The sequence below is a fragment of the Nothobranchius furzeri genome, chromosome 2 (assembly GCF_043380555.1).
Source record: "Nothobranchius furzeri strain GRZ-AD chromosome 2, NfurGRZ-RIMD1, whole genome shotgun sequence".
NCBI lineage: Eukaryota > Metazoa > Chordata > Actinopteri > Cyprinodontiformes > Nothobranchiidae > Nothobranchius > Nothobranchius furzeri.
The window spans coordinates 71,850,771-71,876,661 of NC_091742.1; the positions used below are offsets into that span (position 1 = coordinate 71,850,771).

The 25,891-nt window shown below is 41.4% G+C and overlaps 1 protein-coding gene and 1 long non-coding RNA gene across 3 annotated transcripts; one reads left to right on the top strand and one right to left on the bottom strand.

Moving 5' to 3' along the window:
* On the bottom strand, positions 1-23,511 carry ccdc149a (coiled-coil domain containing 149a). Of its 2 annotated transcripts, XM_015947000.3 has the most exons (13): positions 23,341-23,511; positions 19,940-20,101; positions 14,721-14,759; positions 14,264-14,371; positions 14,055-14,171; positions 11,511-11,683; positions 9,876-9,948; positions 9,689-9,773; positions 9,053-9,197; positions 6,604-6,680; positions 4,994-5,026; positions 1,875-1,955; positions 1-1,060 (listed from the first exon to the last, which is right to left on the bottom strand). In XM_015947000.3, exons 1-13 carry the CDS (start codon positions 23,389-23,391, stop codon positions 546-548), a joined length of 1,659 nt encoding a protein of 552 aa, XP_015802486.3. In that variant the 5' UTR covers positions 23,392-23,511; the 3' UTR covers positions 1-545. The 2 variants fall into 2 exon arrangements, with proteins under 2 accessions (XP_015802486.3, XP_015802487.3); XM_015947001.3 differs by lacking the exon at positions 4,994-5,026 and having other exon boundaries at positions 23,341-23,510.
* On the top strand, positions 23,020-25,365 carry LOC129165226 (uncharacterized). The gene is made up of 3 exons (XR_008564625.2): positions 23,020-23,112; positions 24,901-24,986; positions 25,235-25,365. It is a non-coding gene; the product is annotated as an uncharacterized lncRNA (long non-coding RNA).
* The last annotated feature ends 526 nt before the right edge of the window (positions 25,366-25,891 follow it).

The window sequence follows — 25,891 nt, forward strand, 5'->3', positions numbered from 1 at the left end:
AATTTTTCAGTTTTGCTTTATACATTTATGTTAACAGAATTCAGTCTGACATACAGCATAAGGCACATGTATTATTTACATCAAAATATTAAGTTTTAGAGGAAAAATATTGTAAGAATTTACTCCATAGCAGAAACATACATTATTAGACATGGTGACATTATAAATTGAAAAATATGTACGACATTCAGTTGATTTGGAACTCTTGTGGAAGTTACACCAAAATGCAGCATCAAGTTTATTGGCATCAAGAAAAACAAACATTTGGGATTATCTTTTCACAAAGGGAAGCATGGGACCCCAGCAGCTGATTATGCCACATTTGTTGTTTTCCCATTTATTTATTTATGACTGATGATTCGGACGTGGAGTTTAGAGCTCTGTTGGTTTGAAGGTTTTCTGTTTAGTGCAACAAATCAAGCTAAATAGTCTTCACTTCTGGTTTTAACAAGTGCGTTCCCATTTTATTGATCAAACTGAGCTGCCCAGTGAGTTAATCAACAGCAACAAGGATTCAGAACTTTTTAGATTCATGTGACATCAGATCATGCCAAGTTATGACTCCGTGAGGCTTTATGTTGCGTTGAGTTCAAGTCCCAGTCGGTTTCATTTGACCCATCTGTAGTTTGGCTCACTGGAACTGATGTGGAGCCTTCGTCGTGTCCACCATTCCACTCGCCGTCCTGGCTCACATCTGAATGACAGAGAGAAGATTGTCCAACTGCTATCCAGTGGAGCGGTGACTCAGTAGGACGAACATCCAGCGCCACAGCCGCTTCCTCTCCTTCCTCCACATTAGACCCCAGCTCTACATCCTCAACATCTTCCACCTCCCGGCCCGCCTCCTCCACTGGACTGCGTCCATCCCCCAGCTCTGGATCGTTCACCAGGGTCACGATTTCTCCCCCTCTTCTGTCAATCCCATTCATCTGTAGTTCGCCCTCCAGAGGATCCAAGCTGCTGAGCAGTGCAGGTGCGTCTCCCCTGCTGACGCCATCTGTGCCAAGGTTACTGCCAGCGGTGCAGTGTACCCAGGATGATTCATGCGGACTTCTGTCATCTGACAGTAGTGGGAGAAGGAGAAATGAGATGATTGGTCACTTGATCCGACACCAAAACCAAACCACAGAAACAAACACTTCTGCCTCGTTTTGCCCTGATGATGTTCGTTAAGAGGATCATCTGAGCCATTAGATAAAGATTCTGTCTTCAAAAATGGACCTTTATCTGAAAATTATCACTTTGAATCAAAACAGTTATCTAGTATTTCGTTTGGGGAAAAAAGGTTCTTTTGATGCTAAACACTTGCATTATTGTCAAAAGTAAATTCAGTTACTAATGTGACTGAAGTTCCCATGGCAACAGGCTAAATATAGCAGCACCGCCCCAAACATGAGGACTTAACAGCTTCAATCAGCTCCTTCCCTAAAATACGCTCGTCATCTCTGAGGTTTACTGGCCCATATTTGTGGATGACCGGGCTGAAAGGTTAAACACGGCACACCCAGTCCCAATCAGTCTTAACCCCAACACACACACACACACACACACACACACACATGCAAAAAACACAGCAATAAAGCAACATTACTCGCAGTGGCATCCATATTTATAGCATCCCCCCACCTTCCCATAAAGACAGCACGGCAGAAGTTTCCGAATGTCAGTGGGCGAGAATTTGCTTCACATTTCTAAAATGCCATGGCATTTGGGCAGCTTGTACCAATAGGAGGCTGGGATGAGTGGATGGGAAGGGGCAAAACTCGGGTTAAACGTGGGAAATACAAAAGGAGGGTTTAACACACTGTGGCTAATTGTGGTGTTAATGTCATAAAGCTTTGTGGGGATTCTCTTTGATGACTTTACACACTCACCTTTGAGCAGTAAAGAAGTGCCTCGGGTCGGATGAAGCTCTGGTGGAAGGTTTTCGCTAAGTGTGATATTGTCCAGTGTCCCTGTAAGACAAGGGAACCCACCAAACCCCGTTACTCCCCTCCCAAATGCAGGCAGACAAAAAACATATTTTTTTTGACTTGATGAAATGGATGAAGCATATTTATGGAGTTTTTCCCTCTCAGCATACAAACATTCACTCACGTATGCATTGCTGTGCTCACTGGAAGAAGATTCAGCTCTCTGTCATCCGTCTTCATTAGTGATGGCTGCACGCCTTTTAGGCCGACGCCATATGCTACTTATAGGAGACTGTGCACCATAAACCAAACGTCATAAATATAAACACAGTATCTGCACATGGACACATGCACAAACACGGAAGCACGTAAAGTGTGCAGTGCTAGCCTTCACAGAAAGTGTGCTGCATGAAAACAGGGGACTGGGGGGTGACAAGGTGAGTGTGCATGAGAACCTTGAACGGGGAACAGGGGACGTATTGTTTTGAATGCAGTCCATATTGTTATGGATGCTCAGTGTGCTGTGATGTGAAAACAGCACGTTTGTAGGAGGATGGGGCTGTTGAAATTCTGAGGCTTTGATATTCCAGCTGGATAAATAAAATGCTGTCCTATCAGAGCCATTTGCTCACAGGTGATCCCTTTTCCCAACAGGAAATGAGAACAGTCTCTTGTCATGTTTGTTTAGATCCTGTGTCTTTCAGGGTCCAGTTCCAAACATCTAGCCTGCTTTTAAGTGTCATCCATTTGCTCAAAAACACCATAAAGTATCATACTGTATCATCATGGATGTGACACCTCACATTTATAGATCAGAATCAATAGAACACCTCATTTTAAGATGTTGGTGTCCTTCTTCTGTCTGGGGTTTCTTTAGTGGACCCTCTCTGTCCTATGACATCTTGTATGTCAGGGGGTCAACTGGTTTTATTGTTTTAAACTAAAGAACTTCATCTTCCTTCATCAGTTTCTTCACTGGTGGTTAATGTTCTCCAGTAATCAAGGGTAACCAAGGGTCAAATGTTCCCTCTGCCAAATCCTTTCACACCCAGCAGCCATTTTTACCCACCGGTACAGTTGGGGGGGGGGGGGGGGGGGCACTGGTTACCAATTCACACCTATGTAAGAACCTAAAAACTGCTCACCTTTGTTTTAAAATTGTGCTCCAGTAGATTAAATCAAAGCCAAGGCAGGTATGATTAGGTGACAAGGTGGTTGAAAGTAGTAGAAGAGTGCTGTTTGTATCCTGAAACATGGGAATAAAGTGATCAAAATCATAAAATCCCAATTGCGTGGAGGGAAGAGTTGACCTGGAGCTTTTATCAGACTCTGCCATCACTTTCCTGATTAATTAAATTACACAACCTCCTCAGGTCTGGAGATCCTACCACAAAGTTTCTTTGTCTAGTGGAGAAGCCGTCCATTTGTCTCATCAGCGGTTTGCGGGGAAAGCCCTCTTCATAGTTTAATAACCATTAGGCCGTCTCTTGCAGTGGAAGCCATGCTGCTGCCCTCGAGTATCTTTCAACCCAACCTAGACCTTGAATCGATACTTCAAACGCCTGCTGAATGTAAAAGCTTAAATACTCTCTTCTTTTTAATACGTAAACATTTGGATGACTACCTCCGACTGTTACATCATGGTCCTCACGATCGCAGACAAAACCAAAAGTTCATATGTGTCAAACAGCAGCAGTTACAGATCCTGCTGTACTTCTGAAATGTCCTCACTCGGTGAAACATCTGCCACTTAAGTGGAAAAAGTCTGGATAGAAATCAACAAAGCTATAACGGTGAAGTCTATGATCAATTTTGTCTTGCTGATTGACACCGAGTGTCTTTCCCTTGCAGTGTTACAACTCAGGTTACACTCATTCAGCCAGGAGGTAGAGTGAACTAGGAGATCCATCAATCTCCACTTCATCTAACCCGCTGCATCGATGTCAACGTTATTGTTTTTCGCTCTCTCTCATCCGTAGACGATGTAGTCACCTCCAGTGTTGTCTGTGCTTCAGGTAGACAGCCAAGGCCCTCCGTCCTATCCTGTTTGCCTTTAATACCCATCAGCCCAACTTGCTATCACATCAAGGCCACAGACACAAGCGTTCCTCTCTATATCTTTGTCTCCCTAACTGTGGTGGACAGCGTGGTCGTCAGGCACTCTGGGCCCCTCGCCTACAAATTCCCTAATAATGGCACATTCCCCTAAATGTGTTTGTAATGTGGGCAATCATTTTCAGTAATGGATGCTTGTCAGTTTTATGGCGGAGAGAATGACGGTCTCATGACAGGGCACCTCCATCCAGCTGCAGCCCCCCCCCCCCCCCACCTCTCAGTGGGGCTGGTAGATGGTGCAACATCGCCATCCAGTGGGAGAAAGAGGAAATCCTTTCCCATGTGGACAGTTCTGTCTCCTGGTTTCACACTGCCAATTCAATTTGAGACGCTCCTTTGATTTAATTTGGAAGATTGGTTTTGTTTATTCCCGAGTTTGTTGACAGAACAGGAAAAGCTTTTGGTTTATCGCTATAGAAAATAATAAATTTGTTCCTGAATTATAAGTTTTATATTCATATTAATTTTCTTTTCAAACAGGTCTAAGATATAAAGAATGTATTATTTCCTAAAGTATTTAATGATTCACATAATAAAAGCAGGAAGTACAAGTGTATTTTCAGCTATTCTTATTTAGCTTTCTTTTCTCTCTGGCATCATAAAACATAAATTTGGTTTTAAAAACCCTCATAATTCTCCCCTATGAAGATTTGTTTATGCCAACATTTAACCTTCATGCAAGTTTTACGTACACTGTCTTCAAAAACTCTAATCAACCTTCCAAAACAACTCAATAAATCATTTGAAACTGACCAACTGGATCAAATCGTGTGATGTTTTGGCAGTCTGGTTGTGTCAACAGCATCATGAACACACACACAAACACAAGCTGGTGGTCAATGGAGTCGACGCATAGTGAAAGGTGGGCACAAGGTGGCATGTTTACTGGGCTTCTGCCCAGACTGGTTCTGGCATGACAGAGAGGAGGGCATGGATGGGCTAAGTGGGGCAGAAGGAATACATACTCTCAATTCCCACGGATACGCGGTAGGTCAGGCCTGAGACGCAGCCGGAGAGGAGACACAAACACGCCGTTGTAAATATTAAACATCATTATTAAATTGCTTCATAAATAAAAAACTAGAGCAAAAAGTTATATTTTGGTGAAATTAAACTGAATAAAACTGCAACTTTATTTAAAACATGGGTCAATGTACTCTCAATATTTGGGACAATAACTGATCCATGTGATAACTGTTAAGCTGCCACATACAGGAAAAAGAAGGGTGTGCTTCAACAAAGCAGCTCTGCAGCAACGTATGTTCATAAAACATCAACTATAATGAGGATAACCAGTCCTGCCTCTGGGAGTCACCTGGTTCAACACTAAACAACAGCTTATCCGAGCCTTTTAAATAAGAACTATGCATCAGTTCTTAAAGCTGCATGTGCCGTCTCCTCTCACGTGTCAGACAGCGACTAATAATCCTGTGAGTCAACGTTAGTTCAGATAAAGTCAGAGGAAAGCACACAGGAGACAGGACACAGTCATGTGGCTGTTTGTTCGTGGCGTGTCCCTGTAGCAGCAGGTCTCAACAGAGAGCAGCAGAAGTTTAAACAGGTGAAAACATTTTTCATCACAGACATTTTGACCTGAAACTGTAGGGAAAGGCATAACTACAAGGACTGCATTCCATTAAGAAGACTTGTTAACAACATGCAGGGCAGCAGATGTGGAATGCAGCCCTTGTTAGTACATTTCTATGAAATTAAAGTATCTGCTGAGAAGCTGGTATACAACAAGGCTTTTGAATCCTGGGCCTGCAGGGCCACTACCTGCATGTCGCTCCTGACCAACACACCTGGTTTGAGTCAATAGCCCTTTTTACAAAACAATGCATTCTATTTGACACAACGCCGTGGCGGCATCAGGGACCCTTAGGTCGTTTTATAAGATCAGACCGTGGCGGTAATGTGGCGCAATCGTGGCATTTTATAAAAGATTAGATGATGGCGGCATAAAGGGGGTATGGGGGCGGTCTCTGCGCTGCCGCAGACTTCCGTTTATCTTGGACATAACTTACTTTTTATGGTGAATGAAGCCGTGATCGTTAAGTTTTTTTTAACAAGCAGCTCCTAAAGGTTTCTGTCCCCATCAGTCCCTGTGCAGTCTCTGGTGATCTGAGCTTCAGCTCTAACAGAGAGGCTCATAGAGCGCTGCGGCGCTCCAGTTTGGCATCTCAGTTGATTTTGTTCAAAAAGCAAACCTTATTGCCTGTGTTTACTTTCACTTTCAATAAATATGCCAGCCGGAGCTCAGCAATAACTCCCCACGTCATCATGACATCTGCCTCTGTTGCGCCAGTGCGCATTCGACAGACCATTACCGCAATATTACTACCAAGCGAGGCGGAATGAATGCCGCTAAATTCGCACAACGCCATGCCGGCATGGCGCGTTTATAAGACATATCATTGCGGTAATATTACGCCGATTTGCCGGCATGGTGTGTCTTGTAAAAAGGGCTAATAGGTGATAAACAGGCTTCTGAAGGACTTGAGAACATACCAAAGAGGTGAGTAGATCTTTGAATCAGGTGTGTTTGAGCGAGGCAAATAGCTTCTGTTGAACCCACCTGGTAGACTCCATAATCCTGAGACCTCCAAGGTTTTCAGCTTCCTTTCCAAATCTGCAACTCTGTTTCCCAGAATCCTACAGACCAGATAGAAGATGTAAGCTCACCTCATCGCTTTTCTCATTGTTTTTCTGTCACAGTTCAGTGTTTGGTTTTGAGGATGAGTATTCTCAGAATGATGAAACACTGCGAGTATGTGTAAGGTGTAAGGTGTTGCGTTTTACTCCTCAGACATCCTGAAATGGAGGTTCTGTGGAAAAGTCATGAAGAATTATTATCTTACATATTGTACATACATGTGTGAATGACCTCAGTTTGGAGAGACCGATTAGTTCTGACCAGATTGATGAGCTAATAGTAAGGCCAAGCAAGACCAATATGGACTGCAGTCATACTAAAACTCTAGTATTAAACATTTCATGCAAATGTTTTGTGAACCTTTAACCTGCATGAATTATGCTCACATGGTTTATCCCACATAGAATTCTACAGTTATATGCTAGCACAACTAGCGTTAGCAGGTAGCTGTAGCACTTTCTGTGCAGCCATTTCCAGCAAACACTTCATAATACTTCAGCTGTAATAAATGTGTAATGTCAAATTGACGGTGGCACAAGGAACAATTTTGCATAAACTGCAGTACATTTTGAGAATTGAGTTTGTTTCATCGACATATAAACTGGACAATTCGTGTACATAGGCTCCAATTATAAGTTTTTAAGCAAAATGGGAGGTGGCCACCACCGCCATTTTGACCGTGTCAAAGGTTCCGTTAAGCCCAGACATTTCTATAAAAGGGAAAAGAGGTGAAGCTGAGGGTGGGGCTGTAAGGCTGGGATCAAATGATGACACCCGTCGAACTGAAGGGATGTAGCTACAAGCTAACCCAAAGTTAATGCGGAGGTGGGAGCTAAGCTAACTGAGGTAGCTACCTAGCTACAACCGGAGCTAACTGTGCACAACACCGGAGCTTCTGAGTCAGAGGTGCGCCGGGCTGACCGCTGGGTAAAACCGGGTCTCGAGAGCTCCACAAGCCGGCAGCCGCACAGCAGACAAGCGCCGCTGCGGTCAGATGCGCTGAGCTGCCGCTGACGGGAGGGAGACCATATCGATAGTCGGAACCCAGCTCCACCAACATGTTATATTTCAACCCATTTTCTAAAATGCAGCATTATGTTAAATGCACTGGGTTTTGCCCTATTAAATTTAAATGTCATGGTTAAACAGTACATGTTAAAATATAAGCTCAGCTCGTGCAAGAGCGGCAGTGACCTAAAATCATCGACATAAATATAATTTTACTTACTGAAAAAAATGAAGTGGAGACTCCTGGGACGCTCTATTAGTGCAATTAACACTACAGCAAGTCGTTTTGTCCAACAATTGGACAAATAATATCCAAAAAGAATACACAAACTGCACAACTAATGGTCTAAGTTGAGAGACTGAAAACCGCAGAAGAGTTTTAAGGAGAGGCCGAGGCTCAGGCTGAGGCCTTTCCCCGGACCTAGCGCTGCGGTCACATGGGTCTGATGCTCATTAATTATTCTGAATTTTAGGCATTTAATACACTTAAACAGAAGAGTGACAAAAAATTCACCTCCTCAGAGTTGTCATGAGTGTAAACTAGATCTATTGAACCTAAAACATGTTTTGGAACCAGGCTGTAAACATGTTTATTTCTGCTGTGAAATTGGTATTTTTAACATGGGAGTCAATGAGGATTTGCTCACTTCTGACACCAGCCCCCAGCAGATGAGGCTGGAACTGCAATGCCATGTCATATCCAGACCTGAATTATGGGGGCTTGGTTTGGCTGCAGGACTGCGTTAAAAAGAAATCCAACCAGGATTACTTTGTTTATTACAGAAATCACGATTATCTAAAAAGATTAATCTTGTTCACACATTAAAGTTTTTTTCAAATAAAAACAAATTAAGAATGGTGCTGTGTTGCTAATCAAAATAACAGCATCAAGGGATCCAGAGTTCACATTTTAAGAGACTATAGTTACTCATTTATGTCAGCGGGAGGTAGATTTGAGCTGTTTGGGGGAGGAGGTTGCGGATGTTAGGATATACAAGAAACATGGACGCAGCACTAAAGCAGGTGGTGATCATAACTGAAAATAATGGAGGTGTATTGATACACATGCATCACATGATGCCAGTGGGCCCCATGTTCTTGCTAGAAATTAAACACCACAACGAGACATGGGAGTTATCCATCAGAAAGGTGGAAGTCCACATAAACCAGAGGGACAAGATTTGTGTGCTTGCAAAAGAGATGACGACAAATAATTTCAGTCATTTTTGCTCCCACTGTGATTAGCCACTAGCTTGTTTTTCTGGGCAGAACTGAACCAACGTGGCTCCAACAGAAATGGTATTCGACATAACCCAAGCAAATCTGTGCTTGATGTCACAGGAGCAGCCTATGGGGCTATTACCTGTTGGTGTGCCTCTGGTGCTGGATGACAAGGTTCTTCTCATGAATGGTCTCCAGCAGAGCAGTGGCCAGCGACTTAAGGTCACAGATGGACTGAGGAGTGGCGGGTAAGCTGCAGCCCTGCTCCTCCAGAAGCATCTCCTGGACTGCAATCAGGAGCAAAGGAACTTTTGGAATAGAAAATAGTCATGGTCCACCAACAAAACTTGGGAAAAAGGTGTTAAGATAGGCATCAGTCAGAACTGAGTGGCTGAACAGGAAACAGGAAAAACGGCATGACCAGAAAAAGAGAGATGGAGCTAGGTGACACTTTCCTAACATTAACTCCAGAAACCCACTGTGGTGCTTCTGCCAGCGACTGTCAGTCATCATGGCAGCCTCATTTCCCTGCCAGTGCTGCTCTCCACCACTGAGAACACAATTATAAAAACCAGCTGGTGTCCAGGCGGCGGCTCGAAGGTTCGGCGAAACAAGAAGCTGTTAAATAATTCAGTAAAACACGACTCCAGACACAGAAACTAATCCACTTTACGGAAGAAAAACAATCAGTAAGTGATTCATCTGATTGAGGATAGAAGTGAAATCCAACTTCCTATGAAAATGCTCAAACACGGTAAAAGAAGGTTGGTGTTTCCACCTTGTTTGGCTGACAGAACTCCAGTTAGAGAACTCTTTTGTGATTTTCCGTATGTGCTGGAGTTTTTCCTCCTCTCCAGGGCTGTCTGTAAAAAACAAATAAACAAACAAAATGATCAACAGTGATGAGAGGCTGCCTTTTTCATAAAAAACTAAAGAGTGAAAGTCTGGAGGAACTTCATGTTTACCTTGTATTTCATGATGTTTGATTTGAGCAGGCTCACCTCCTCCTGTAGCTGTGTGAGACGATCGTGCAAATACCTGTCACAACAACCATTACCGATCTAATCAGTGTTGAGGCGCAGAGGGTGAAATGCACTTGGAATGCATGAATGGCAACTTGTGAAAATGGACTTTTAACTGAGCAGCAAAAACTAAATCAAGGCATGGGTAATATAAATTTTTGTCCTCGTGAAGCGCCTCTTGATTTTTATCTTGAGAGGCGCTATAAAAATATTTTCTTTATTGTTAGAGGAGCAGAGTGGGAGGAGTTTTCAGCGGAAAAAACAGTTGTTAGCTTTCTCTAAATCACAGCGGCTAAGTGTCGCCATCAATCTGGGAAAACCTGATGAGCAACAGGTCAAAACTTCCAGAATCTAAACCAAACCCAGGGTTTCCCCGCTGGGTTTGCCCCAGCACTTTATAAGCCAGGCTTTGTGGCTAAGTGTCTCCCCCCAATAGCATTACTGGTTCCAAGTAAAGAAAACCAAACATTTATCTGTTGTGGATGGGTGACCCAAGGAAAAAACAACAAAAGATCACAGATCTGATTTTATTCATGTAAAAATCTTGTTCTTTAGAGCCAAAATCGCATCTTGAACATCAACATTTTAGCCACAGAAATCAGACTCTGGCACAGCACGGAAAGGCAGATAAGATTAGGTGAACTTATTGACAAAATAAATAATGGAAAAGCAGTGAAAATTAAATTTTGGTTCAAGTTTCTGATTCTACATGTCCATCTGGTCTTTCTGAGAAACATAAGTGAACAGACGACGGTCCCACTATGAAGCATGGGCAAGGTTGTTAGGGGTTACTCATGGACACTTTTTCAGCATTCATGCCAACATAGAAGCATTACCCCGGGTTTCCACCAGAGCCGTCAGCAGCACGTTACTGCAGCAGCACGTCTTGCTCGCGTAAGCTGCTGCTTGGCCCTTCCCACGAGACGCGAAGCAGCAGGGGAGCAGCTGTCACCGACCGAGCACGAAGTCACACGAGTGACTTCGTCAGTAAACACAACAACAAGCAGGAGAAAACTACAACATGGTTTGTGTTTTATGCTCTGTCCGTTTTATAATCGCCAATACGGACCTGAAAAACAAAGGAGACCGCTAGCTAGGTGATAACTTACTTCTCACGGGGGCGCACATTTAGTAACTTTTTTTTTAAAGTAAAGCAACCGGAAGGCAGTACGTTCTTTATTCTGAAAATCTCGGGAGCTTCTCTCCATTTCCGCGTCCGATTTCCTGTCTTTCCTTCCCCAAAAATGTCGAACTTGACCCGTTTCAGAAGCGTCGCGCGTAGAAAATAGAACCGGCACGTAAAGGCCGCGACATGCTGCTCCTGAGACGCGGCCGACTCGCGCTGCTGACGGCTCCAGTGGAAAAGTTTCTGTTGACCACAGCGGTTCCGATCAGCAGCTATGACGTGCTGCTGCAGTAACGTGCTGCTGACGGCTCCCGTGGAAAGCCGGGGTTAAAGTATAAAACCACTACAGTCTTCTGATCAGCATTCAGCAGCTTTAAACATAGATAGTTTAAGTTTTTGTAAACAAGTTTAAACAGCACTGTCTCTGTTAACAAACTCCGTCTTCCACTCACCTGTTTTCCATGCATAGTGCATCCACATCAATGATCCGTGACTCATGGTTTCCCAAAATGTGGTTTAGCTCAACATTCAGCCGGTCAGCCTTCTCCCTGAACACGCCGCGTTCGGCCTTCACGTCCTGCAGCTCATCCGTCAGAGATTTTATTGTGTGCTCCATCTCTTCCATCTACAAACAGGCATCAAGGTCAGATGTTGGAGGGAGACGATACCGCTCTGTGACAGATATTTTAAAACTGATCTCGTTAAAGAAGAGACTCCAAACAGTGAAATCTGGTCTTCTGTTTATAACAGACTCCAGCCGTCACACACTGGAGTCAAAGGCAGAGTGAGCCACTGTATTTCTTTGGGTTTTTTGTCTAGTTTAGCGCAGATCTCCTCGTAATCATCATAATACTCAGGGTTTTAATGTGCACAACTCCTAAGGAAACAAGGCGACTGAGTTTGAGGAGTTATTTGGCTTGTGCTGAGATACTAAACCTTTTCTTTATCCTGACTGTTTGATTCCAGTTAAGAATCATCCACAACTTCAATAAACAAGATTTAAATCATGGGGGGTAGTTATTTGATAAATGATAAATGATCTGCACTTGTATAGCGCCTCTCAGAGTAAGGATTCCAAAGCGCTTTACACTACAGTGTATCATTCATCCATTCACACACACATTCATACACTGGTGGAGATGAGAGGCGAGGCTGCCGAGCACAGGCGCCACCGGACCCTCCAACCACCACCAGCAGGCAAGGTGGGTTAAGCATCTTGCCCAAGGACACAACAGCAGAATAGTCTGTCCGGAGCCGGGATCGAACCTGCAACCTTCCGATTACTGGACAACCTGCTCAACCTGTTGAGCTACTGCTGCCCCATATATTTCATTATATTTGCATATAATGCAAGACTATGCATGCTGTACTTATCCCCACAAACTTTTCCGGCTCAACTAGGACTCTATTGGGCCATTCCCATCTGTACCGGGTCGGCCCGGGCCGGGTATCCCCAGTCGGCACCAGCCTGGCCCAGTTGATTGCACACATCCTTGTCTTAAGCCCATGTGGGCTGATTCTACCCACCAATCAGAGGCTTGCTCTAATGGAAGGTGTGAATTTGCTGTCAGCAGTGGGTGTGTTGGCCCTGGTCGGCCTGAAGCAGACCCCCTCGAGAAGAGGGCTGAGAATGAGCCTTGGTTGGCCCGGAAAAATACCAGGCCACCCAGATATGTAAACAACCTACGCTACCCGGCCCGGGCCGACCCGGTACAGATGGGAATAGCCCATTAGATTTAGAAAATATGACACTGGACCGTGGAATTTAGTTTGTTGGGAAAAGATCAACCACATCTAGTATTTTGTGAGCAAGTTTATAAGTAATCCACTCTTTATATTGATGCTTCTAATGAAACAAAGGTTGCTGCAGACTCTCCTGTGTGCGAGGTGACAGGAGAAGACAGGAGGGCGAGGACAAATCCCACATGTATCCTAAATTAAATCTTCGATTTAGAAGAAAGACTCTTCAGTAGGTTCCATCAGAGCAGGAAGAAGGGGATCTTTGGTGTGTTCTTGCTGTGTTGAAATTATAATTCCATCTTCTAGTTCTTTTTAAAACACAGAAAGGTTTTAGTTGCCTGCAACGTTTCGTTTGCGGCTGCAAACTTCGTCAGCGTCAGCCTGACGAAGTTTGCAGCCGCAAACGAAACGTTGCAGGTAACTAAAACCTTTCTGTGTTTTAAAAAGAACTAAAAGATGGAGGAAGGGGAACCTCGAGAAATGTGACTATCCAAACAGAGGGAGCGGGCTAGCCTTATGAATCGCTTTTAGCTAGCTGGTCAACAAGCAAACGCATCACAAATACAAGTTTATTAAATAATATGGAGAAGGAGACGGTCGGTTATTAAAATAATAAAAACCAACAATAGTTTAGGTGAAGCATCCCTACAAAACCTCAAGCAAGATTAATGCAGTCGATTCTGAGCTGGGGCAGCAAAACGGATACAAAAAAAATCCTAGCAGATTAAAATTTGATGTAATCATTAAAAACATTATAGAATGTTTTTAGACAATGTGAGTTTGAAGTTCAGTTGTGAAATAACATCTGGTTGTTTCTTTATTCTAATAATCTTCTAATTAACAGTTTTTTTAAATAAAAGGACTATAATATTTACATTTATTAATTAAAAGCAGAATTGCGTTTGATGTTTCGTTGACTTAATGTTTTAATTTTCATGATATTCATGTGGGAGTTTTATCCATGCACCATATATAATCAATTAAGGATGAATTTAGAGGTACCAAAAACCCAGAATAAAAATGTAGTTATAAGTAAAACGGCGTTCTGAGACAAAACATCAGAGGCGCTCATTTCTGCTGCAGGGGCTTCATTGTTGAAAGATTAAAAGTTTAGGATGGGCTTCTCTTCTTGGATGCAATAAATCTGAGATAAAACACACCAGGAAACAAAACGCTATTCATAAAAAAAGAGGTTCATAGTGAAGCATTCAAGAAATTGGTGCTCAATGGTTTTAAATTTAAGAAAACACATGAACCTGGCGCCCCGCTCTCTCTAACTGGGAAACCAAATCCTCTCGCTCATGGGCGGGAAAGTGACGAACTCCCACCTCTTCATCCCCCAGCCTCTGTCGAGAAATAGTCATCCTCAGCAGCTGTAGAAGAGATGCACAACTTCTAGTTCCTCTAAAATGCTCACACGTTTTATCAGATGGTTAAACAGCGTGTGTCGTGATACCAACGGCACCTTGTTATCTCCCTGAGTCTCGTCGAGCCTCTGAGTGAGGTCCTTCACCTCCCCGGTCAGCTGTTTCACTCGCTCTCTGGAGTCCCGTAAAAGCTGACCCAAGTTCACCTGAGGAGGAAGCGTGAAAGAGTTGAATTCACCAGGACACACGATCAGTCAGGACCTCATCCCACTTATCAGCAGAAGGTGCAAAACGGCACTTTAAAATGTTTCAACAGCAACACAAATTAGCCAAACAGAGTTTGTTTTTCGAACATAACAGATGAGAGATTGTAATGTTCTTTATATAATTATGATCATCACAGGGTCCTTGAATGCAACACAAAGAGTTACTACGGTATTTACCAGATGAACCTACCCTTACATTTTATGTAACTTAACTAAGTAAATATCACAAAGCGAGGTTACTTTGCATCTACTTGAACTGAAATAACAGTAAGAGGAAAAAAAAAATTACTTGATTGCGTTTTTCCGGTGGCAAAGAGGAGTCGCCATCCTAAATTAAAAGAAAAAAAAACACATCTATTAGAGAAACAACAGCAAACGTTTTAGCTATGTTTTTTTGTGGTGGTTGAGAAATTTGAACAGTTAAACATTTTGTTCAAGTCTGACTTGTTGCATCCTTTTGTGTGTCCATTTGGGTCTCTGCCTTTAAAAACACTCAACATGAAAAAAATACATTCATCTGTTTTCTGTCAGTGTTTGGTTTCAGGAATTATTTGCATAACACAATCTGTTTCAGAAAGCCGCCACTTGTAATGACACAGCTGGGAAAGTTAGCATATAATCCCTCCGAAACAGTTGAGGATGTGATATTTTTGTTTTACTGAGAAGTGGAGCAAGAATACGCAGAAGGGAGTACGTTTCTCAGCTGGACTGGGAACACTGTAGGACAACCTGGAGGGCCGCTATCCAACACGTTATAGCGGTTTCACTGCTCCAACACACTAAATTCAGTGGTTGAATCACCTGTGCAGGAGCTCATCAGGCTCTGCAGAAGCCTGTTGATCACCAGTTGATTGAAATCAGGTGTGTTGAAGCAGGATTAAAACTAGAACCTGCTGGATACCGGCCCTCCATGCCCAGAACTGAATATCCCTGCCGTAGGATTTCCCCAGAGGAGTTGGTCTAAGTGGCTGGGAGGAGGCCGTTTGCTTCTCTACTTGGGTTAATAAAAAAATAATAATAATAAAAATAATAATAAATAAAATAAAACAACAACAACAACAATAATAATAATAAATTTTATTTGAAAAACTCTAGGTCACTGTACAGTATAGGGATTTAGAACACTCAACACAAGCACATGTAATGAAGTAGAATTACATTTAATTAATGAGCCATAAGGCGTGGGATTCCATAGGAAATATGAAACCTTACGGATCGCAGAGTTATTTAAACCAGAATATTGGATCTTTTTATTGCAGAGATTAGAAAACCGTTACGTATTCACTCAAGAGACAACAGAATAGAGAGTCAAGTTTAAAAGTTAAGAATTTTATTACTAACAAATTAAACTAGACCGACTTCAAAACTAAATGTATGGTGTAACTAAAAATGGATGAGACGGTGGATGGATGACGTGTGATGTTAAATCAGAACCAGCAAATCCGAAGAAGCGATTGTTCTGACGGGAACTGAAGATGTTGTTTCGCATGAAGTTTTGGTTAGCTTCAGAAACACATGAGACACCATTATGTCGATCTACCTTGCCTTCGGTGGAAGTCCTCTGTAGATCAGGAATATCGAGGTCCAGTGGACCCTCTCTGGAACCAAGCCGGTAGGAAAAGCCGTGGTTCCGATCAGACCCGTCTTGAGTTACTTCCGGGCACACGACAAGTATTGGCTTCTGGTGAGACCCAAGCCTGGGTCCGGAAGGTGGAGCTTTTGTTCTGAAAGGAACTGTTGCCACTGGTTGTTATAGCGACTGGATTTTTCAGCTTGTCGTTGTTCTTTCGGTTAAAGAGTTTAGATCAGGATTGGCCACTCCGTCACTTTCTCTGGAACGCTTTGAACTGGCGTTAGAGCTGACGTGACATAGTTTTATACTTCGGATGTTTTGGTTTATTGTCGAATGAAAATTACCAAACACCATCAGAACCACGCCTCCGTCAGATCTGTATGATTCTGATTGGATCAGTGAAAGAATGTGTTATGTCTTTTTAACGCTACGTGAAATGAGTCCTGTTGGAACACCTAAAGTCATATTACTTATTATATTCTATAGGATCATAGTAAAGTAATTAATATTTTGATTTCACAGATCGGTCACATGTTATTTATTGACTAATACTTTGATGGATTAGCTTTATTAAAATAGAGTTCTTTGATTAATTAAAAGAAAAGAGTTCATTCTTCGTTCTTATGTTGAGCCGAAAATAAGCTGGTTAGAAGGAATGCATGAGACCTTGAGTTATATCTCATGCAGACTAGTCTTGAGCAAAGAAGGGAAAAATTAGAGTCATTCCGTTCCCTTACACACAACAAAGGAAAATAATTACAGTGAAGAACTACATTTAAAACCATGATAAAACACAGTTACAGAGGAGGATGTTTTCATGATACGAGCAGCAGAGTGTTGGGACCAGTTGAAGTTTATGTAGAGACTGGGGACTGAGTTACAACAATCTAGGCGAGAAGTGGTCAAGCGGGTTGCTGCTTCTGCAGCCGGACTCCATGGATGTGGAAGACGACGGACGGTGAATGAATTAAGTTGCAACGCAAAGCTACATGAGGTTCTTTTGTGACGTCGATGTTTATGTTTCTCGCATTGCATCACGGGATTGTGTGGCAAGAAACAGTGTATTATGTAATGCATTTTGCTTATAATTTATTTGTTTTACGCATTTGGAGGAGGATTTAGCATAGCAGATGGGTCATTCTTCCTGTGTGGTTGGTTGTTCGGCCCGTGGGAGGCTTGAATAAAACATTTTATTAGAATTTTCTCAGTAAACGACTGCAAAATATGAAAGATACCTGGCGATCCGGCCATTCCTAAAAAAGCCTGGATTCCTGCAGCAAAGGACAGTCAGTGATGCTCATTTTGTTTGTGGCAAGTCCTTGTGCCTTTGTAATTTAGAGAAGATGTTTTAAAAACATTAATATTTTCACGTTCTCATTAAGGACCCAGGTTAATTAAGTCTTACCCCTCTTAGCTGTCACTGTGAGGATTTAACCGTTTTTTTGGCTGTCACCCACAGGTGATGTTAATAAAGCTGTGGCTCTGCTCGTCTGAGGCAACTGCTGCTGTTAGCATGACCACCGCTTTCTGTTTCAGAAGAGATCGGCTCAACTTTCCTGAAAACAAAATAATCGTAGGCCTCCAGATGTTTGAAAGCCTTTTATTTTCACGAGCGAAGGCTCCAGGCTTTCTGTTAAAAGGGAATAAATGTCTCCTCAGCAGATCTGTGAAAAAAATAAAAAATAAATAAAAACGGCAAATCGGACCAACGTTTTTCATCACGGGCTTTTGACAACTCTAGCATGATGACTTTAATTATTCTACAGGTTACTGTTCAGCCTTCTGACGCGCGCACGCACACACACGCACACGCACACACACACACACACACACACACACACACACACACACACACACACACACAAGTGTTGGTGAGCGGCTGCGTCTGACTGTGTGTTAATCTTTCTACAGTGAGACAAACTCACCTCACACCATCCAGAGTTTGTTCTTTAAAGCTTCTATTAAATCCACCGTGTTGACGTATTTTAACAAGTTTCCTCTACGCTGCAGTTGTTAAAAGTTTACCTGAAGGAGTACAAGTTTGGCAGACGCGTTTGTTTATATTTGGCTGTTGAGCGCCGGGTGGGGGGAGGGGGGGACTCTGTGCTGCACACAGACAGCTGGTGTGATCAGCTCTGAAAGGCATTGATCACAATTTGCAGATCACGTTTAGTTTTCACGGAGATCGGCCGCAGATTCCTCTTCTGTCTGCATTCTAGGAATCGAAAAAAAAAAACAACTTTGAACGATTCCGGGAAAAACTAACAGTTGGAACCGGTTCAAATCGATGCTCGATTATGTTCTGTAAAGCTGTTATGTTCTATAATATCTATAACGTGAAAGATTTTTCTTAACAGAATGAATCTTACCATCTAGAAAGAACGTTGCAGATATCTTAAAGGTTCATTCAGTAAGATGTTCTCATGGATATCTGGAATGTTTATTTCTTCTAGGCAGGGGCGTGTCCAGGGAGTGGCCTGGGGTAGCACATGCCACCCTTAGAATCTGATTGGCCACCCCAGGTGCCACCCTACTAAGTTCCAGTTTAAATTTACTTTACATTGTCGACAAAAGGCTTGAGTTGTAAACTCCAAAAACAGTGTGTGGTAGCATGCACCTTTAACATTGTCTTCTAGCCCAGGCCTACAGAACATTTCTGTAGTATTAATATTATTTATTATTTTTTCATATTCACATAAATAGTATTTAGAGTCCCACTCGACTCCAGTTGGTGGCAGTAATGCAACAAGAAGTGACTTGCCAACCACCACAAAGCTTGAACATGAATAGAAAAAAATGGTGACTGCAATGTGAAACCCCAAAATTCAAGTAAATAAATAAATAAACAATTTGTGTAAATAAATAAATAAGCATAACCATTGGTGCCACCCATGCATAAACAAGTGCCCCACATGGGCCACCCCATTTTAAAAGTCCTGGACACGGCTCTGCTACTAGGAATTATAGATGGTATACATATCTAGGCTAAATGTTAAAAAGACCACCTTAGGTTTTTAGGGATTTTGAGATTTCTCAAACTTAACTCCTACTAGTGCCGTTATTATGGATAATATCCTTATTTATAACTTCTATAGTAACAACACAGCTGTTGACATCTTCATTTGCAATTTTGACTAATAAGAATACAATTAGTACATGATGAATTAAATGATTACTATTTGAATTGGGAAATCACAGAGAGGTCAGATTGTTGATTGAATGTTGGGCTGTATGGTGGTACAGCTGTTAGCACTGTTGCCTCGCTGCAAGAAGGTTGCAGGTTCAAAACTCAGCTGTGGTCAATCTGCATGGAGGGGCATGTTCTCCCCATGCATGCGTGAGTTTCCTCCTGGTGCTCCGGTTTCCCCCAAAGATCACAGCATGCCCTATAGATTAACAATTAGTGTGTGCAGCTAATGAGCTCTGCAGCTCTGCACAAACTCATCTCTGATCTGCAAACAAACACCCTGATGTGTTTTTTTTTGTGGAATTTAACACGTGTGCTGTTTAATGAAGCACCAGAGGACAAACAAACTCAGTTTCTTGTTTAGTGAATGGTCCTAATCTCTCTGTTCTTATTAGAAAACATGATATTATATGGGAGTGGTACTCACTCCGGGTCCTGGAGAGCCAGTATCCAGCATGTTTTAGTTTTCACTCCTCTTCAACACATCTGATTGTAATCAGCAGATGATTAACATGCTTCTGAAGAGCTTGATGAGCTGCTGCACAGGTGATTCAACCACTGAATTAGGTGTGTTGGAGTAGAGGAACAAGGAAAACATGGTGGATACCAGCTCTCCAGGACCAGGAGTGAGTAGCACCGCCATACAGAAATAGCTAAAATGTTTTGTTTTTAGCCAATTCACATAGTTTGTTCTAGAAATGAGTCATTATATTAAATTTAGGGGTGTCTGAAGGTCTGAACCACTCACGATGAGCTCTCCGTATTTCTTCTTCAGTTCCTGATGGCGCTCACGCAGCTGATTGGCCATCAGCCGGTACTGGTCTCTCTCCTGCTGACAGGTATCCAGCTCTTTGGACAAAATGAACAGTGCCTCCTTCTTGCTCTCCAGCTTGCGCTTACACACCAGGAACTGCATCAAATCAAAACACAAACACACACAGATACAGTTACTTTCATTATTAAAAATAATGAAAGTATTTTATAGGCAATTAAAAAAATGCTGAGAGAGAAAGACATAAGAAATTAATTTATTTATATTTTTTAAATTTAATGTTGGAATAAAAAATTATATGTAGGCTAAATCTGTCTTAGTCTGTGACTTCTTAAAAATAAGCTTTGAATGCGTTTTGGATTGAAAACAAATGAAATGCCGCTGAAGAACAATAAAGAAAATGTGGTATAAATTCATCTCTGATCATGTTATGAAATCATTCAAGTGTGGTAATGCCCTAGATCCATATAGTTGTACAAGGGGAAAATACAAGGCATGACATTTTTAATAAACAGTAGAAGAAAGTAAACAAGTAGAACATTTATTTTTAGTACTAGGTTAGGGTTCTTTCACATAGGAAAAGTGTTGACATGTGTTGTGGTTAGTGATGCACCGACATTAAATTTTTGGGCCGATACCGATATCCGATATTAAGATCACTGTTAAGGCCGAAAACCGATATTTGCCGATACCGATATACTGACATTAATGCTTCTAAAATCAGCAGATTTTATATAGAATGAAAATTATTATTAAAGCTGAATTTACGTTATTATGTACACACACATTTACGATTCTGAGATGACTACAATCACTGTTCACATGACTAAAATATTACACATCCCCCCCGAAACAGGCAAACAAATAGTGAAAAGATGGAAAAAATAGTGGTTGTTAATATCAGCCCAGTTTTATTTTTCCAACCGATACAGACATGTTAAAAAAGGCTAACATCGCCGATACCGATACTGATGCCGATATATTGACCATCTCCTTTTAGGGCCTAAAATAAAACTATTTGCTCCTACAGGATATTCTTTTTTTTTTCTTTTTTTTTTTTTTGCATCCTAATTCCTAACAAAACATAATTAGAGCAACCTTTCAATTGGAAGTTTCTCAACTTTGGAAAACTCCCGCCAACAACAATAAATAAGTAGGCCTACTTCACTTTTGTTTCTTTTCTGGCCTTATTTACATGTATTTCAGTCCCCAGGAGTGATTTTGTTTAATATGTTTCTCTAAAGTTTATCTATCATTAAACGACTAAATAGAAATAGAAACGTGTCCTTTATATAGATCAGAACAGATTATTAACTTTTAACAAAACTAGATTTCAATTTGAAATTTTGGGATTTAAGTTTCATAATTAAAACACTTTAATTTTATTTGGAATCAGTTTCTAATCATTTAAACGGTGCTCATGCAATTCTGCTAACTATTTAGCTCATAGCTTTATGTGACGTTGTTGTCAACTCCAGGCGCGCAGATAGGGTGGGGGACGGGGGGGATCTGTCCCCCCCAGATTCAGACGACCCCGATTTGTCCCCCCCAACTAAGGCCAGAAAGAAAACAAAATCGGAGGTTAAGCGCTTGAAGCTCCTTTTTCCAATTACATTGAATGCAGCATGACGTAAACAAACACCGACTCCAGAGGCGCCAAAGTGGTTGCTGCTAGGATGCAGGATGAAGCGAAAAAGACAAGCAACGATTACTGCGTATTTAAAAAAGACCAACAATGTAAGTAGGCGGGACCGATCGGTCTGTTTATGCATGTTGGTTCTAGATTCAGTACATTGTTGTCAGTGTTGGGACTTACTCGTTGTAAGCACCAAAGCCTCATTGCTGAATTTAACAAGTCTCATCTACAAATATGACACTTTACACCAGAAGATAGTGGAGATGTGTAACCTTCAGGCTGAGCAAAGTTTGGGAGTTTTTAGAGCTTGAAAAATGCCTCCCGCCGAGAGGCTCCCAGTCGGGGAGAGGAGGAGATGCGCGCAACATGAAGAGCGTAAATATTAGATAAAACGTAAAATTGCCGGCAGGTCTGGTCTTTGTTGACTGATCACTTTGTCTGGTAATGACTGACTGATTATGAAGCAGAATATTGACTCTGATGAAGAAATTCACTCATCCAGCCGGGAAGATTGATGCTGCTGCAGCATCAGACAGCTGGTGCTGCATGAGAGGTGTGTGGAGTTTACAAGCTCCAAACGTTGGGTTTGATGTTGGTTTAGCCTTCTCTGGGACGTGATGGATGTAGAAATGATGGTAAAAACACCGCTAACGTGATAGACGTAGCGACAATTTAAAAAAAAAGCCGTGAAAAAGAGGCAGATACCGATGCGTTATATATGGAAGTCAAGTGTGCCACATAATCATAAAAAAAGTAAAATATAAAATTTAAAAAGAGATTTATATATAAATAAAAACTTTCCAAATATAATGAAAATTTCTAAATATCGTAAAATATGAAACAACATCTGTTGGTCAGGCTGAAACGTTTGGGAACTACTGCTCTAAGTGATAAATGAATATTGTTTTTAAATATATTTTATGTACAGTTTTTTAGGGCTTTTATGTTTTCTGTAAAGATCGGTATGCTGAAAATCATTTAATGTTTTGCATAAAGCACGAGGTTTTGGTTAGTAATTGATTGGAAGAATAACAAATGACTGAATTAAATGGTGGGGCGCCTCTGTCAGTGCGCCCCAGGGCAGCTGTGGCTACATCGTAGCTCATCACCATCAGTGTGTGAATGGATGAATGATACACTGTAGTGTAAAGCGCTTTGGAGTCCTTACTCTGAGAGGCGCTATACAAGTGCGGATTATTTATCATATAGTGTTGATCAGGCAGAGCTTTGTTGTCAGCGTTCCACTTCATAATGGCTTCAAACACGTATATAAAAGTGTTAGTTTTTACGTAAACCATTGGATAAAGTTACACAAACTGACTGAGCTCTAGTTAAGGTGCTTGCAATAGTTTGTGTGTGTGTGTGTGTGTGTGGGGGGGGGGGGGGGGGGGGGGGAGGTACATTGGAACTTTGCCCCCCCAGATTTTCAAACTGCCCCCTGGTCAACTCACACCTGAATAATCCTAAAGATCAAACTGTCCCTCAGGAAGTATATCGCCAGGTGGGCCCACAGGTGGGTACACCGCGTTTACACTTTATTATCGCTTGGAATAATTAGAATGTTAGTAGCCTTTGTAAGCTAGCAGATAGCAGGTGATGACCACAGCAGCTGAGGTGATGCTATACTAATTTATTTATTTAGCCCAGAGACCGACGCAGCTGGTTCCATATGGAACAGCAGAACATCCGTTAGCCCGCCCGCATCTCCAGCAGCTGTTTACGGCTTCGTGTTTTCACTTACCTCGCTGACTAGTCCCTGCCAGTCACTCTCACTCCTCTTGGAAGACTGCATTTTTATTATTTAAAAAAACATGAACGGAAACGCTCAGACACAGGCTGAAGACAGCAGCTGCCTCGCCTCCTCCTGTTTGTTTATCCTGCAACGTCACGTTTTTACGCCTCAGCTGCCAAAATGAAACTACTTCCGGTACAAAATAAAAGCATGTACCGTTTGGTAACTTTTTTGGCCAATAAATGTACAATAAGTAAAAACTTGTCGAAAAACCGGTGAGTGAAGATTGTTAATTTTTTTTTTGTTAAAAGTGGTAGACTGAACTAACAGGATTTTTCTTTCAAAATAAAAGCTTTTTTGCTGACGTAAAATGAAGCCAAGAAAGCTAAAGCCTCAATTTGTTGTTCAAATTCATGTGAATACTTGAAAATGTTACTAAGACTTACGTTTATTCAGGACTTAAAGCACATACACAAAACACACGTTTTATCAGGTTTATAAGTATTTTTTGAAATGTTTAAGACAACAAGTTAAATGCTTGATAAGAAAATCTTTAGTAGGGTTAAAATGTTTTCTTTGATAATTGCACCTTGGCATTTAATTCACATGAATTTCTGTAAAAACAAAGTCAGCAATTTCCGCTATTTTAATATACTTCAATCTAAGTTTTTTACATTTTTTTAACAAAGTAAGTCTCCTGGAAAACAAGGGCAATTTCACCCTCAACTTCCAATGAGGTGAAACATTGCAGCTAGAGTAAGTAGAGCACCAGTCGTTCTTGGATTGTCCAGAACTCAGACTGCCAGTCCACTTCTGCCCCGTCTATAACCTTTACTCTATCACTCCAAAGGCCCAACAACATGAGTACTTTTGACTCCGATGGTCAGTGCCACCCCAAATCTTACATCAGGGTGTGCTTTGTAGCCTACCTGTGTTATGAGTGTTAAAGAGAAAATGACAGGGAGAGAAACAATGTTTAATATCATTTTTGTTGCTGGAAATAACACAAATGCATTGTTTGTACCATCTGTCAGTCAGCTGATGGTTTCACAAGGGGTGTCCCATCACTAGTGCTGCAGGAGCACATCTGCACACCGCTTAGGGCAGGCTGTTTAAACAGTGTTTAGGAAGATGTATATATATACATATATATATATATATATATATATATATATATATATATATATATATATATATATATATATATATATATATATATATATATATGTATATATATATATATATATATATATATATATATATATATATATATATATATATATATATGTGTGTGTGTGTGTGTGTGTGTGTGTGTGTATATATTATTTTTGTGCTAGGGACATCAGAACAATCCAGAACCCTCATCAAACTAAGAGGGCAAAATGAGGAGCTCTTTACAGGAGCAAAAAACTCTGCCACAGTGGCATGGAGGGAGGAGAGTAAACCATTTACACATTATGAGTACAATAGTTCCATTTATGTACTGCTGTGAAAACTAGTTTGGCATTATTTTATTAACATAGCTCACATGTTTTCTTTCTTCTCTGGTTCTCTGTATCATGTCTTTAGGATGATGCAGAAGATGGGCCTGCAGGAGAAGGTCACCCCATTGCAGGCCAAGAAAAAATGGGATAACCTCAAAACTAAATATTAAAGTATGTACACATGCGGTACAGGACACCATTTTCATCTCCACATGTTGATACATTTAATTTGTGTTAATTGCATTTTTGATCAACTATGAATTCTAATTTGTCTTTGTTCTTCTAATCCTCTCTATCCTGATTGTCTTACTCATCTAGAGCCTGTACCTTGAAGGAGCGTCTGTAATTTAATTGTGGCCACAATGTTCTCTGTTATACAATAACAATAAAGCCTTCTAACTTATTCCCTTTGTGTTTAGGACTGCGAGTATGCAGGGTCAGGAGCAGTGGCGGCTGGCCAGTAGAGGGCGATAGGGCGCCGCCCTCCCAGTTTCCCCTGTGTTTTTAATTTTTATTTTAAAAAAATAAATAAATAAAATTAACAATAATCACATATTCTAAGTTAATTGTGTGTTTTGTAACAAAAATAAATCATATATATATATATATATATATATATATATATATATATATATATATATATATATATATATCAGTGGCGGGCGGTGCATTCCACCCCTGGGCCTTCAGTGATTTCCTATTCAGTCCAATCTAAATTAACACACCTTAAAATACCATCAGTAGGACATCACAGCTGGAGAAACCTCTCTCTCTCTCACACACACACACACACACACACACACACACACACACACACACACACACACACACACACACACACACACACACACACACACCAGTGGCTGGGCAAGACGTCATTTCCGGAGCCTTTAAAATCAAACTCGCATTCCCAATTGAGAGTAGGAAGCTAAGACCACGGATACTGTCAAATCTCAAAAATGAAAGACGGGTTTAAGAGATGAGACAGTAAAATAAATAAGTAAAGCAAACACATTATTTGCATTTGTTTTGGAGAAAATTGCACCGCGAAACAATTGAACATGTTGGCGCAGCTG

Coding starts and splice junctions, on each gene's coding strand:
- ccdc149a (XM_015947000.3), bottom strand. CDS start 23,391: ATGCAGTCTTCCAAGAGGAGTGAGAGTGACTGGCAGGGACTAGTCAGC. Junction 20,102..23,340: donor GGCAGGGACTAGTCAGCGAG/GTAAGTGAAAAC, acceptor GATTTGATGCAG/TTCCTGGTGTGTAAGCGCAA. Junction 14,760..19,939: donor AGAAATACGGAGAGCTCATC/GTGAGTGGTTCA, acceptor CTTTTAATTTAG/GATGGCGACTCCTCTTTGCC.